This window comes from Stegodyphus dumicola, chromosome 10 (genome assembly GCF_044657685.1).
Source record: "Stegodyphus dumicola isolate Sdum_Otavi_A_Nest chromosome 10, ASM4465768v1".
NCBI lineage: Eukaryota > Metazoa > Arthropoda > Arachnida > Araneae > Eresidae > Stegodyphus > Stegodyphus dumicola.
This window is the reverse complement of record NC_140777.1, coordinates 158,828,079-158,844,352: the sequence shown is the minus strand read 5'-3', so window position 1 is coordinate 158,844,352 and position 16,274 is coordinate 158,828,079. Positions and strand designations below refer to the sequence as shown.

At 32.6% G+C, this 16,274-nt stretch overlaps 1 protein-coding gene across 2 annotated transcripts in view; it reads right to left on the bottom strand.

Annotated features, from left to right (window-relative positions):
• The window catches only part of LOC118201930 (uncharacterized), a 155,857-nt gene extending 155,497 nt beyond the window's left edge, over nucleotides 1–360 (bottom strand). Inside the window, exon 1 of one of the 2 annotated variants that reach the window (XM_085825751.1) lies at nucleotides 216–360. Coding sequence is in view for 1 of the 2 variants with exons in the window: in XM_085825750.1 (XP_085681876.1) it covers nucleotides 1–8 (8 nt within the window). In the remaining variant the exon portion in view is untranslated. Of the gene's footprint in view, nucleotides 171–215 lie in introns of those variants that run through there. The other variant, XM_085825750.1, reaches the window with a different exon arrangement.
• Nucleotides 361–16,274: the final 15,914 nt, after the last annotated feature.

Below are 16,274 nucleotides of genomic sequence, written 5' to 3'. Positions count from 1 at the left end.
CTGGACATGTGTTAATAAAATAGGAAAGTAGCAATGAATGTTTGACACCTGTCACGCCTGCTTGCTCCTTACACAGAAAAGACTCACAGAGAGCATACGATGTTATTTAAAAACAGTACATAACTAATAATTTTTTAAGTCAAATTGAATTAAACAGCCAACAAATTCAAATATTATCCAAATGAGGGCTTTTTTTTTTTTTTTTCATGACTTACCTTACGCACTACCAACAAAACGTCACAATGATAACGCACCAATCCTACACAGAGCGCATCGAAAACAAAACCTCTCCTACAGAGCACAGCTCCTCCTCTGGAAGGGAAAGTCCCGCTTCCAGCGCGCATGGATACATTTTGTGACGTCATTGCGAATCTAGAAAGTGTTCAGTATTTACATTCGTTTCTCGCTTCGTTAACTTGAAACTTTTGCTGTTCAATAGTGAATATTTAGTAGCATGTTCAGATAAGTTGCACTTCTTTATGAATTAAATATTGGTTTTATTATTTTTAAAATTTTAAACTTTGCAATTTTAACGCACTTCTTAACTTCTCGTACGTTCTGTTATGATTTGTGATACTACTTACCTAGCATATATGTGAGGGAACTTCCAATAGCTGGCGCTAAGAGCTCGGTCTCTGGATGTTTCGTCGCGACAATTTAATCTTAACTATCATTTGTGCCATATGCCAATGAGCCTATTAATTTGTAAAATCTTTCCTTTCCGTTTTTTGCTTTAGTGTCGTATTTATGTGTTATTAAAAATATTATATATATATATATATATTTAAAAATAACCAAAAAAAGTTTTAAATCATTAAACTTCCAAAAAAAATGAAAACTTGATTTTTCCTATCCCTAAACTTTCTCGAGCTGATGGAGCTCCCTCTAGTGTGCATCATGATAACCGATTATTCAATTTTCCTATTTCTGCTCGCTATTTAGATATTTTTCTGATGTGGAGGTACATGGTTTTGAACCATAGGTACTCCGTAACTTAATGTCATTGGCAAAATACAATATTCAAAGCGATGACGTACCGGGTAATTCATAATAAGGAAAAATTAAATTTGTTCGGGCGCGAAATTCATACTTGAAAGCTTCCCGCTGCCAGTTTAGAACGTTCCAGAAAAATCTCAAACTTTTGTCTCCTCAAGTAGTGAAATCAAGTTCAAATCGCATGCGGGTCGAAAGCATGAACTGATGATAGCAGCTGACGAGCTACATTTTTTTTTCTAATTGTATATATATATAGATTGGATTATTCAATTACGGCAAAGCACACGAGGGCTATCTGCCTAAAGGGAGGGATGCCTTCGTGGAGGACTTTCTAAGGGAAACTGGCTCGTATACGCGTTACATATGGGGAAAACCACGAAAACGCCCAAGCAGCCAGCTCGTTCGCGGGATTCGAACCTCGGACCGAACTACCAGTGTTCAGCGTCTTTACCGCTCGGCCGCTAGTGAGCCTATATATATATATATATATATATATATATATATATATATATATACATATATTGGCGGCAATATATGGAGAGCAAGATTTAGGCGTAAGCTACACAAGCTATAGCCTAGCCCCCCCCCAAAAAAAATTAAAATATAGCATAACAGACTTATAAAGGGCCGTATATCTGAAATCGCTTAGGACCTTATCAAGTCTACATCCAGTTCTGTATATTGCTTCGTACTTATTCTTGATATAAGAATTCCTTTGCTACGTATTTGTGGGGTATTGAGTGTGAGTTTAAAATATGTTCTAATTTTGCTTTTAAAATTTTAACTTTCTGGAACTTTGTTTAAATAATTTTTTTTTTTATTCTTATTATGTTTAATTTTATTTTCTACAATGTGTTTCTCCCAATTTACCTTTTATGTTTCTAAACTGCACTTTTCTTCTGAAGGAGGCTAAAATTATGAGGCTCTTTCTTTCGATTGAATTTTCCTTTCTTAAAATTTTTAGATGCCCATTCATTTATGAAATGTTTTATCAGAACAAAGGCGAAAAATTTGTATTTGTTTATCTAAAGGTTTATTGGTATCTGCAAGAAATTTCGTTTGGTTACACTTCGTAATTCAAACTAAATATAATTTTCAAACTGACATTTATTTCAGGTAGTTCTAATATGTTGATTTAACCACGAAATAACTTACGTAAAATAAAAATAAAAAAATTTTGAAAACTTTTCAAGTGGAACAAAACTTGAGAATAAATAATAAGTACCTATGTTCCTTATAAATTCTTCGACATATACAGCAAAAATACATATCTTTGTATGTAAATAATTGTAAACTTCTTATTTTCTTGTTTCAGCTTGACACGTACCACAATCAATCACCTGGCCTAGCGTGAACGAATACACCGAAAAGACAAAGAACTTATCTTTTTTTCTTTTAATAACTGTTTTGCTGCTCTGTAAAGCTATAAGAACTATAAGCTAAAGCTATAAGCTCCTACGTCTGTAAAGCTATAAGAACCATGTATACAACAAATGCATAACTGAAATATATTTTATTCATGCGGCCTCGAAGTGTAATATTGCTTCCGGGCCGCATGAGGCCTGCGGGCCACCAGTTTTAGACCAAAAGTGTTTTTTTATCACATTCAAATTGATGCTTCAATTTATTAATAGTTTAAAATTTCTCAGCCTTCCTTTTTCTTTATATAAAACTGATTCTTCACTGCAGTCGTTGACATGTCTGTGATATTTCAAGAAATCAAAATTTATGCTATATCCATATTAGTTAAAATAATTACAAGGCAATTTTAATCGATAAACATTTTAGGAAGGTTTTTCAAACGGTTGAATGTAAGGATCTGAGTGATAGCTTTACTATCACTTTTCTTGTAGAAATTTAATCATCTAGACCCAATAATACGAAATCCCAGTTAACTGGATCGTTTGTTTCTCGTAAAAGATCAAATAAAATGAAATTTTTCGTAATTTATTTATTTACTTCCCCACCCCTTTAAATAACTGGTGAGCGCCGCAATTCAGAATGTTATTGCTGTGTTAATTTTATTTTTGTTTTGGGAAAAACATTTAATGCCTTAATTTGATTTTAGTTGGGGGCAAAATGGCAGGTTCGCATTACGCAAATAAACATTAATTTCTCGTTTAATTTTCATGCAATAACAATAAAAAAATCTGATGTGTACACCACATGACTTGTACGGAATATTAAATTATACGCATTTTTTCTTGCATTTCATTTACACTTATTGGATTGAATTAAATCTACTTCGCCGACAGCGCATAAACCACAATAGAATAAATGCATTCTCTAAAATTCACTCTATTTGTCTATTTGTTTACCATAGCGACACTCTGGCGCTAGATTCATTTAACAGTATTATATTTCGTTCATATTATGCACAAAATTTATATAATTTAAAGAATTATCTAATCGTTGCCACATGTTCTATTCAAATACTATAATAAATCTAGAACGATGTATAAAAGAAATTAAGCAAACAAAAGTTCAAGTCAGTTTTTCACAGACGATTGAGTATTTCTCATTCAATTAATTCAGTTCTCACTTCGCGACAAGGCAAAAATACATAAAAACTCAAAATATATGTATTAAAAATTGCGAAGTAAATCTTAAACACTTATTTCCTCGAAAAAATTCCACAAAGGATTACGCATGATTTAATTCACAATAATAAATGAAGGCGTTATCTTTGTTGTTGCGAAACTAAGTTTCTCTAGATTGGCAACAAATCCATTAGTCTGCTGTTTCCAAGGAGGTTAGAATAGGAGGTTATCTATGCTAACCTCCTTGGCTGTTTCAAATGTAAACAAGCAATGGCCGCCATCAAAAAAATTATTAGGCTTAGCGGCACTTAAAACAGCTTTGAAATTGTTGATAATTGTCAAACTATTGCATACAGATTTACTAAAGGCATAAAAACCTTAACCGGAAGATAAGAGCAACATAATTCAATCATTTTTAAAGCAAAAAATGTACAATTGACAAACATATAAGAGTAAAGAAACTGAGATCACTGAGCCTGGTAGCAGACTGATATATATATAAATATATTTATATACGTTTGGTGCGGCCGATTGCAACCAAAATACGAGGTGCACATCTGTATGTTATAGCAGTTATATACACAAAATTTCAACGCTCTGAGGCTATTCTTTTTTGAGTTATGCGAGATAAGTACGTACGTACGTACATACGCTCGTACCGACGCCACGAAAAATTCTCTTCAGAATTAATTTTAAAGCAGTTTTATAATTTTTTGGAGGAAAAGAGTCTTTTTTTCTGTCCTTACGTACAGATATCACGCAAAAACATCGTTAAATTGCATTCGATAGCGATCAAAATGGATATTTTCGTTGAAATATGCTGCCTGAAACTTTTCGCGATTACAATACTTCCTTTTTTCTTCGTACAAGGAAGTAAAAAGGTTGCATATTAAGATTTAGTCTTCCGTAAATGAAAAGTATCATCATTGCTTTGTTTTAGTTGAAATTTGAAATGGATTATACGCCTAGGTCAGTAAAAAATAATTTAATTAAATAATTTTCTCGCTTTACCTTTTGAAAATAATACCTCTCTATGAATATATTTCGATATGTATTGCTACCAAAAGTAATGAATTATAAACGTCATGTAAAATAGTTGACATCAAAGCAAGAATTTCATGACTGATATTGATTTTTATATGGAAATTTTTTCCTTGCTTAGACTAAGTTTCAATGTATAAATGAAGAAAATTTTATTAATTTTGTGAAATAAAATAGAGAACACTTCGTATATAATTATACTAATGTAGATTTTAGTCTACATTAGTATACTGTCGGAATTTTAGTACACAAATGTATATTTTCCAGTCAAAATTATTTCGAAAATTTTGACAATTAGGACTTCATTATTATAAATGTAACCTATATATATGTGTGTGTGTGTTTGTATGTATGCAAAAGATGAAAAATATATAAATATATCGTTTAGTTAATTTTAGTTTAGTTCTTATTTCTTATTCTGAGTTAAAGCCCGAGTAGAGGCTTTCCTATAAGCCCGAGACGGGGCCGACTGTTATTCTTATTTAGGGGAATAAAAGGGTAATTTAACCCTTCTCGAGTCTACGTCTTAAGCTGTTCTGAACTCAGCGATAAGTCCTAAGTAGTTCACTAGGTTCATCGATGTCTCCTCGTACGCAAAGGAGGAGGACCCAACCAGCTAATTAATTTACAGTGCGATATAAATCTTATTAAATTTTTTTGAAGATACGAATTTGATTAACGCTTGTTGGTGCTTGTCAAATAAAAAAAAAGAGAGAGAGAAGAAAAGGGGGTAGGGAAGAAAAGAAAAGGGGAAAACATTGCGCTAAGTTATGAATTCTTGCACCGAGAATAATTGCTTTGTTTGGGAATCCACAATTCATAACGACTTACATATAAGCATGTATGTATTTTAATTTATATGTCGAAGAAAAATTTAATAAATTATGGAAAGATATTAAGTTGTCATTGTTTATTCTCAGATTTTGTCTCACTAGGAAAATTTTCACAATTTGTTTATTTTTAATTTATTTAAGTATTATTTAAGTTTTAAGCGGTTAATTAAACATATTAAAATTTAATTATTGTTAAAATTATTTGAAATAAATGTCTGTTTGAAATATTAGTATTTGCTATCAATCTGCTGTAATTACAAAGTGTAACCAACAAGTGTCTTGTAGGTGCCAAACTTTGATTTCAAATAGATTTAATTCAATAAAATTTCAATGTTCAATAAGTATGAATTTGAATTTTTTGCCTTTGCGTTATTATTATTATTGTTGTTTATGTACATTTTGGTAAATATTTGGTAACCGAAACTTAAAATTGAGGTTAATTTTTTTTATTTTGTTATTAAATTTTCATATATTAAGTAAATAATTTAAAAACTTAACCAGAGTTATACCAGAAATGACTAAGTGCTGGGAAGAGGAATAATCCATACTATAATTAACAGAAAAGTAGTATTACAAATTTACCTGTATTTTTAAATAGCTTTTAGGGATTTATATTTACTTTGAATAACCAGTTAAGTTTATGCTTTATTTCCTATAAGCCTTCATTACCCTAATTGTCAATGCCATAATATTTAAATTTGGTAACGCGCGTGAAGGAATGCAAATTCTACCATTAAGAGGAAAAGTTTAAATACTGAGTTCTAGAAGAGAAAGTTAGAAAGAGTTGGCAAGCACTGTACCGTAGCGTAAACTTTTGATTCAGCATTTAAATTGCTGGTTAAAAGTGGCGTAATTGCTATTTCCTTGCTGCCACTAGACTTCGACGCGGTTTTAGGCAAAAGGATTGTGTGAGCCCTGGGGAAAATTCTACTGCTTTGTTAATATCTTTGAATTTTAATTTTTGGCTGAACCGAAAAAAAGAATTTAAAGGAATTCCAAATAAAGCTATTAATTTTTATTGCCTTTTTGCACAGCTTATTTGTGTGAACAAAGATTTTCTTCCATGTTATATTTGAAAAATAAATACAGAACAAAATTTAAAGTGGATTCTAATTTACGATTAAAACTAATGAAATAAGACCAGACATAAAGAAATCGAAATCAAATTTTCCACTTAAATAATCAAATAATAAAATTTCACACTAGATTTTAGACTTAGAGGAGCGCGAGATTATAGTAGCAATCAACTAACAGGAAATAATGAAATTAACGACGAAGCAACTGCAATTCTGAACCTGTTGAAAGAAAAAAGCAAGGAAAACTCACGAGTACGACAATTTATATATTTCACGAATATATCTCACGAATTTTATAAACTCACGAATATCTTAAATTTGGATTCTCGTGGACTGGAGACGCGAAAATGAGCCTATTCCAATTTGCGTCATTTGTTTTGAAAATCTAACGAATGAAAGCATGAAACCAGCATAATCAGTATAAAGATAAACCCATAGATTTTTTTTTTTTTTTTTTTTTTTTTTTTTAATAAACTTAGGGAATGCGGAATCAGTCTCGAAAAGTAATGCGGGGTTTATACAAAGTTTGCTTTTACACTATATTAATGTGAAGTTGCTTTTACAAACTTATCGCAAACTATCTAATGTTTATTAGTTTTATTCTTCTCATTTATCCAAATAAATGTTATTTATAATATAACTTTTATTTATATTTTATTATTAAAAAATTTATTTCTCTTTTCTTATTATTTTGTGTATGTCACAAAAAAAGAAAAATAAACATATTTTGGTTGTTATTAAAATACATTAATTTTTTTACGAGGGGTACTTACTCAGCGTTTCGAAAATTATAGAAGGGTTGCACATATGTCAAAATTTGGGAAACACTTGGAGTATTATATATAACTTAAATTTTGATAATTCAAATGGTAAACGATTTTTAATCTAACATTTTTTGTGTGTATACTCAATACAAGTAGCCAAAATTATTTGTGCAAATGGCAAAATATGTATATTTTTTAATATTTCTATTGCTAAATTGAAAAAAAAAATCATTGTAAAATGTAGTGGTGCTACTCAAGTTTTTCAATTTTTGTTTAGATGGCACGCATTACTCAAAAAATCAATAGCCGCTGGTCTCGACCTTTATGAGCGCTGGAACCTGGTGACGAATATGCATGTAACAATGTCTGATGATCGGATTTTTTCTTACAAATATAACAAGTATATGGGAATTACACTGGGATAGTAAATGAAATTCGCTAAGACAGATGTAAAGAAAGCTAATTTTATTTTTTTCGCAGTTACAATGCAATGCATGCGATTGGGATTTACAAGCGATTATTAATTTAAGTGATTTATTAAATTTAACCAAAAGAGACTTTGAAATTTAGATGGAATGTTAGCATTAATACTATTTAAAATTTGACATCTTCTCTCTGAAGAAATCCAAAAATGTATCAGAATCTAGTACTTCGTTAGCCTTTAATGTTAGCTCATATTGCTTTCGTGTTTCGCTGTCTAATTTGTCAAGAACAACATTTAATATTAAAATATTAGATTGTTTGCAAAATCTAAGATTTTTCACGATCTAAGATTTTTCTTAATATTGTCTAATATGATGCGAAGAAGCTCTTTAGCCATTCATGTTCTATTGAGGGTATATTTAGAATGTTTTTATTATGACAGTCTACAATTATTCTTTTATTCCCGTATCTTTGTTCTAAAGCTTTAAAAAGTGACGAAAAGTTATCATCTGATGTTTCTAATGGTTTGGTTCATCCCTTTAAAGTCCCGCGTAAGTAAATTAGCTTTTCATTTTCGGAAAGTTCCGGATTTTCTTTTATTAAACTATTAAATTGAATCTTAAATAAATTTCACTCTTCAAAATTTCCGGTAAAATTCGGAAGAGGAATTTGTGGCAGTTTTACTAAAGTCCTTTTAAACTGGTCATTTGATACTGTTACGGATTTTGTACTTATTAGCTATTTTTAGTAGAATTTGTAATAAAATTTTTTTTATATTCCCGTGCAATGCAGCATAAGACTTATTTGAAGAGAAAGCTAAGCCGGAAAACTTAAAATATAGGAGCACGCGCATTTAAAATTTAATAATAGATATCTCGTAATTGCTATCCAGAAAAATCGGAAAAATACCTGAATATTCTCGTACTTGATTAAAAAGCTTATAAAAGCCGGATTAAAACATCACAGTTCAGTTGTTTACTTAGTGCTGTTATTGATTGTAGTGAATGATTGTAGTTGAACTGAGTTCTATTCAACATTTTAGTAGTTTAAAATATAACTACTGTGAGATGTTGCTATATTGTACGAATATCTCTGAGGAAATTTCAGCATTTTGTTTTATTTGTTGTGATAATAATAAATTTTATTCACTTTTCATCGGACTTGTGCATTCAGTTTATTAGGAACCCGTACACACGCAACAATTTTTGGTGTCAGAAGTGGGATTTGAATGTTAATCACAAGAGCGATGGAAGAGCAGTTAAGACACCTGATTCCAGCCTTTGTTTCATTTAAAGAGGAGATGAAAGCAGGCCAAGAATCCGCTATAGCAGAGATGAAGGCGGTTCATGAAGAGATGAAAACTGATAAGAATTCCGTTAAGGAAGAGATGAAAGCGGGCCAATTATCCGTTAAGAAAGAGATGAAAGCCGTTCAAGCAGGTGAAGAAGAAATGAAAAAGGAAATTACTTGCATAATAGAAGACAAATTTGAAGCTATGGAAGGCAGAACAGACGCGGTTGAAAATAAAGTTGGACAAACTGAAGAAAAAGTTTCTTCCGTGAAAGAACAAATAAAAGAGAGCGTTTCGGCCGTGGAACAACAAATAGGTTATACAGTTTCTTCTGTCAAAGAAGAAATATAAGGAAGAGTTTGTGCCGTTCAACAGCAAATTGATGACAGGGTTTCTTCGGTCGTCAAGGAAGTTGATGCCTTAAAGAAATTCGTAGCGACAGCAGGGAGCAAATCTGATGGTTTTAAATTTTTAACCATGCCTCTCGTCCCTCCCTGAAGCTATCCACATATGATGGGAAGACCTCTTAGCAAGCGTATAAGAAACAATTTTCAATAGTGCCGGAAGCGAACGGATGGGATTCCGAAGCTAAGGCCTGTCATCCTGCCGCTTCTCTAAGAGCAGACGCAGCAGATATTCTTCAAACTCTCCCAGAAAACTAAAGGCTAAATTTCGAAGCTCTTTCCGGCGCATTGAAGCTGAGCTTCTTGGAGAAATGTTTGAAAGCCTACAGCAAACTTCAATTAAAATTCCGTCAATAGAAGCCCACCGAAACACTCCAGGGGATCGCCACGGATGTTGAAAGATACTGTCTCACCTCGCCTTTATGGAGAAAATCCTGTCACCGCAGTACTTTATAGATGGCATCCGGGATCTTGAACTACAGAAAGCTATGCGAATAGCGGATGTCAAGGAAGTAAAAGCGCTCTAGTGTACGCCATGAAATTTGAGGCAGCCCAGCAAGCAACTCTTAGAGATCGCTACACAGTCAGAGCTGTGCAAGTCCATGAGTCAGTGGATCAATCGATGGCTCGTTTAGATGATTTATCCATGCAAGTCGATGCTTTGATACGGACCAGTAGTGAGAACAAACTGGCTCTAAAGTTTTGGAAATGTAGTGCTGAAGGCCACATGCAACGGCATTCCAGAACACCCCAGGGCACGGAAAATAAAACAGATGACTTGATCAGACAAGTCAGTGCCTTGAAATGGAACAGGAGAAAAAAGAAACCAATTCTAAAGTGCTGGAACTGCGGTGTTGGAGGCCACATACGAAGGAACTGCAGAACACCCAGAGCACAGAAAATAAGACAGACGAGTTAAACAGACAATTACATGCCATGAGACGAAAAAAGAGCGACCAGAAACCAAACTGCTGGAACTGCGGAGATGAAGGCCACATACGAAGGAATTGCAAAACACCCCAAGGTACGGGAAAATAAGACCATTTCCCAGCAACGAAGCAGGAAACAAATTAATGATCATATCGCGGAGTGGAGTTTGAACGATAGTGAAAAACCCCGTTTTAAAGCGGTCTAGATTTCTGCAGAGAGTGGCAGCAATAATGGACCATCCATCAATGGGCATATCGGATGGAGTCCCTTGCAATATGATCATTGACCCAGGAGCTAATGTTACCATCATTCAGAAAGATTTAGCTCAACAATTTAAAGATAAACTCATTTGGACGGCATTCTGTGTTACTCTCCAGACTGCGTCTGGTGATGAAATCCACATAGCAGGGAATTTAAACGTGACCATCACGTTTGGAAGTGACGCCTACTGTCACACGGCATATGTGGTAGATATTACAGATCCTTGCGTACTCGGATTGGACTTTTTAAGGAAATACAATTTTTCTTTGGACCTTCAAAAACAACAGACTGCTTTTAGCATCTATAAATACACATATACATTATTTGTCGCTAAAACTCAATAATAAATTATAAAGAAATTTCGCTTACCTGTCAGACGCATTCTCGCCTTTTGTCATTTTCTCTAGATTTTATTGACGACACAATTAAATACATTTACAACAAAGGAGATATAAACTTTAGTTAGTGTTTCGCGTTCGTGTTACATCTTTTGCAGTCATCCAAGTTCTCCACTAGTCCAAGGCATTCAAGCGCACACAGCGCCATCTGGTGCAATTACACGTGCAATACAGTTTCTACAGACTGCCCCCCGAATGACCAGGGGTTCAATCAAACATTTACATTAATACAAATTTAACAAAGAAACTCTTACAATGTAAAGTTCAATCAATTCACATATTAGAGAAACTACACTTGTTTACTATATAAACAAATCATTCATCTTTAAACAATTTGTAAAGTTAACTGCAATAAAGTATAATAAAGACTCTATATAACAAATCATTCATCACATATCTGGAATAGTCCTGTAACAATAATACAGATTAATAAACATATAATAAACAATTATTTATTTCAAGATTATATAAAAGCTGCACATGTCTTTCAATAACTGATGTACCTGTTTTAATTTCACAAGACCTTACTTTTCCATCTCTGCCAGGAAATACTGTTACAACTCTTCCTAATTTCCAAAAATGTCTAAGTAGCTTTTTATCATGAATTAATACAATATCATTAACTTTAAATTCAGTAATTTTACCTGAAGGTTTAACACAATGAACAGATCTCAGCATTAATAGGTATTCATTTTTCCATTTATTCCAAAACATACTTACCAATCTTTCTCGATAATTAAATCCTTTAATTAGCATTTTCCTATTAACTAAATTAGAATCAAAATGAAGCCTGGCAGGAGGCAAACTATTCACTCTGTGCCCCAATAGCATATGAGCTGGAGTTAGAGGCATAAGTTTCTGTAATTCAGAATAAACATAAGTTAAAGGACGAGAGTTAAGAACACCTTCAATTTCAATAATTAGAGTTTCTAATTCGTCTCGAGATAAAGTAGTTTTTCTGAGCGTTTTTCGTAAAGCAAGTTTTACAGATTTAATTAGTCTTTCATAGAAGCCACCCCACTACGCAGCTTTCTCAGCGATGTAGCACCATTGGATTTTGTGGGAGGCGTAAAAGTCTTTTACTGCTAAATGACTAATGACAGTCCACAAATTTTTAAGTTCAAGCTCTAATCGTTTGAAAGTTTTAGCATTGTCCGTCAAAACCTGAGAATATAGACCTCGACGAGCAATGAATCGTCGAAAAGCAAGAAGAAATGTTTCTGTGGTCATGCTGCCAACAAACTGTAAATGAAGAGCTCGCGTTACTCCACAAGTAAAAAACACGAAGTAGTTTTTCTCATCACTGTCTTTGGTATAAAATGATCCACCGAAATCTATACCAACTACAGAGAAAGGAGGTAATTCTTCTGTTCTATTTACTGGTAAAGGAGGAGTAATTTACACACCAGGAGAAGAATTAAATCGTTTGCACAGAATACATTTTCTTAAGATATTTTTAACAGTTTGTCTTTCTTTAATTATCCAGTATCTTTCGCGTATTTCTATCAAAGTTTCAGAAATTCCACCGTGAAACACTTTGCTGTGTGCATCCCACAATAATAAATTCACAAAGTGATGTTTTGAAGGCATAATAATTGGGTGTCTTTGAAGGTAAGAAAGTCTTGACTTCTGAAGTCTTCCACCAACATGCATTATCCCGCCATAATTAAGAAAGGGATTCAGTTCTAGAATAGAGGAAGTCTTAGAAATTGTTTTACCTTGTCTCAAAGAGGACAGCTCTTCCGCAAAAGCTTCACTTTGAACATTTTTTCCAGAAGATTTCAGCCTCGTTAAGTTCTTCAGTGCTTAGTTCACCACATCGTTTAGTTTTAAATTTAAGGTTGTATATAAATCGTAGTATCAAACTTGTAACACGATATAATTTTCTTAAACTACTATATCTATTCAAATTCATTAAATGTGTCAAATTCGATTGAGCTTCGCACACAAAAGACGATACTTCTTTCAGTTTACTTCTTTTTTCGTAATATGCTTCTGGAGAAATCTCTAGACAAATTTCATAATTAGAGCCTTTAGGCCAATCCCTTTTCTTCAACCGAAGCCATTCTGGACCTTTCATCCAAATCGAACTGGACATGAACTTTTCCACGGTAGCTCCTCGAGATAAGAAATCTGCAGGATTATCCTCCCCACTACAGTGGTTCCAATCAGCAGGATCAGTTCTAGACTGGATTTCGGATACACGGTTCGATACTTGGTTTCCATTTTGAAGCTTTCCCTTTAATCCAATGAAGAGCGATTAAGGAATCTGTACATATATATACCCTAGACACAGGAAATTTAAAATTTGTTTTCAAATATTGGAAAAGTCTAGAAGCAGTAACAGCTCCCATAAGTTCAAGCCTCGGTAATGTCAACCTTTGAATCAGTGCGATTCTAGATTTCGCTGTGATAAAACTTTTATAAATACAATCATCACTTGACACGTAACGGAAGTACGCAACTTCTCCGAAAGCTTTAGGAGTAGCGAGTAGCGTCAGAAAATATATATAGTTCGAATTCTTTCACCAACTTCCATGGTATGGAGAAATATTTTCTTTCGATTGTCAAATCTTTCAACAGACAAATCTGAGAGCACCAATTATCCCATTTTTCTTCAATTCAGTTGATAGTTCATCATCCCATCCTAAACCAAATTCCCATATTTCTTGCGTGATTAATTTTATGAGAACAATAAAAGATGATGCAATTCCCATAGGATCAAATAACTTCGAAGCTGTCTGAAGTACACTACGTTTTGAATTCTTCCTATCACAGAACATGTCCAGTAGAGGTTTTGCATCTAACTTAAAAGTATCTTCTTCGGTTTTCCATATTATGCCTAAAACCTTCAAAAGACGTTCTTTATTTTCTGTCACATCAGACAAACCTCGTTCACTCCATAAATTTCTCAACTCATCCGAATCAGTATTAAATTTTCTTAAATACGAGTTCATGTTCGCATCTTTTAAGAATTTTTACAGCGCTCTGTGAAAGTTCTAAAGTTTTCTCTATTGTATTTGCTCCGTAAAAAAGATCATCTACATAAAGTGCCGAGTCAAGCATTTCACAAGTTTGGCTTTGTTCAAGTTTATATTTTCTAATGTAGTATTTTCTAATGTTGTATTTTCTAATGTGGTAATTTTATCGCAGCAAGGATAAATGGGCTTGATGTCACTCGAAAGGGAACGCAAGTCATTCGTAAAATCTTGTAAGTTTTTGAATCACTTTCATCTGGAAACCAGAAAAAACGTAAATAGTCTTTATCCTCTTCCGCTATTCCTATGGTCGCTGAATATCACAGCTGAATGCATATTCATATTCGCGAAATCGCAAGATTACATCCAAAATTCTGGGATTCAACGGTGGTCCAGGATTCAAGCATTCATTAAGAGATTTGCACCCATTATCTTTTGACGATGCATCGAAAACCAATCTGACTTTCGTAGTGTCCCTATCCGATCTTACTACAGCTGAATGAGGCATATGATAAGAATTCTCTTCTAAGCCGGAAGGACATTCTTCAACGATATTCAGTTTTAATTGCTCCTTAACTATATTCTTATATTCATTATAAACCCAATAATTTTCTTTCATTTTTACACTTAAGTTACGAAATCTTCGCTTGCTACCGCGAAGTTGTTAGACAAGTTTTCTAGTTTACCGTCCCAGAATAATTTAGTTGTATACATTCCCTTTTCATATTTTAAATTACTTTCGAAGTGATAAATAAATTCCTCTTTAAATTTGAAATCTCCACTGTCAGTATCATTTATCCCCATTGAATCTAACTGCCAAAACTGCGTTAGTTTTTCATTTAACTGATTTAATTCATTAATTTTCATTTCATAATAGAAATATTCCGATTCGTATTTAAATCTGATGGAGGGATTCGACCGAACAACCCTTCCAAACAGAGTATCAATCAAATACAGAGATTTGTTTAATCGCTTTTATGAATATCCCAAAAATACTGTGCTCCAATAGGCAGAGATAATTCTGCCTACGTTAAAAAAACGATTTCGGCGAAAAAATTCAATTTTTTTTATTGCCCAGTTTGAAAGGTCAATTTTGTAGGATTCCGAAAATGGTTCATTTTTACGTTTGTGATAATTAGAAGAGATGGTATAGCTAATTAACTGCACTGGAAGTGAAAGCAGAAAGACCGGAAGTGCCATTTAAAAGGCTCAACTTAAAGGTAAACAATGTTGTTATCCGTGTTTTTTTTTTTAACTGTTTGTGTGTAAAATTGTGCTAAAACATTTCATTTTAATTCTGGGTACTTTTTTTTTGTTTCTGGTAATAATTATTTGCCTTAATTCTTTGAACTGGGACTGGCAACATTGCGGTTTTTTTAACTGGGTTTGGCAACATTGCAATTAGGTATAAAGACTATGTTGCTGGGTGCATATATAGCCGTTTTAAATTTTAATTCAGGGTATCTTGGATTACTTCCTGTGTTTGAACATTTAGACATATCAATTGAACAAGAAATGATTAAAAATTACTTTGGAATTGATAACGAAAGAATAAAGAACTCGAAAATTCATTCGTCGCTCATTTCGAAAATAGCCAGAAAAAAATTAAAATCAAATAGGAAATCAAAATTACTTAAGTATAAAGATATGGAGGGTGTGATGTACAAATGTGAGAATTTTAAGTGTGTAAATACAACAGAACAGTTTTTCTGTTAATGTGAAATCTTTAAATGCGTTTTCTGAAAAACTAATTTTTCTAGTGTTTTTACATACAAGAAATGTAATTACTCAAAATGTTCTAAAGATATCTCTATTAAATTTCACTAAAATGTTTTCTATATTATTTATTAGGTTTTAAGCTACAATCTAAGTAATATTTATTAATTTGATTGTTTTATAAGTATTTCTATATAAAACGATAAGAAATATTTTACAAAAAACTGTGTTTTTTCATGTAATTACACATATTTTAGTAAATTTTAGAAATATCATATACATTTTAGTTCATAACACAGATAAGTGTTGTAGTAGTATACAGTATAAAAAAAATTGAAATATATGCTGTGAGAAAAAATATACGGCATTTAACGTAAGTGTTAAATTCTCCTAAAAATTTGCATAAAATTGCATATATTTCAAAAATTTATAAAAATATTCCTAAAAATTTACCTAATTTCATGATTTGATATCATATTTTGACTAATTAAATATATATTTCATCAGAATTCTATGTTTTTTAAAAAAAGTGCTCCGAACGTAGACCTTAAGTTTGACAGTTGAATGTTCTTCCTCGAAAGTATTGACATTAATTTGTTATAAGATACTTTAAACTGCGATCC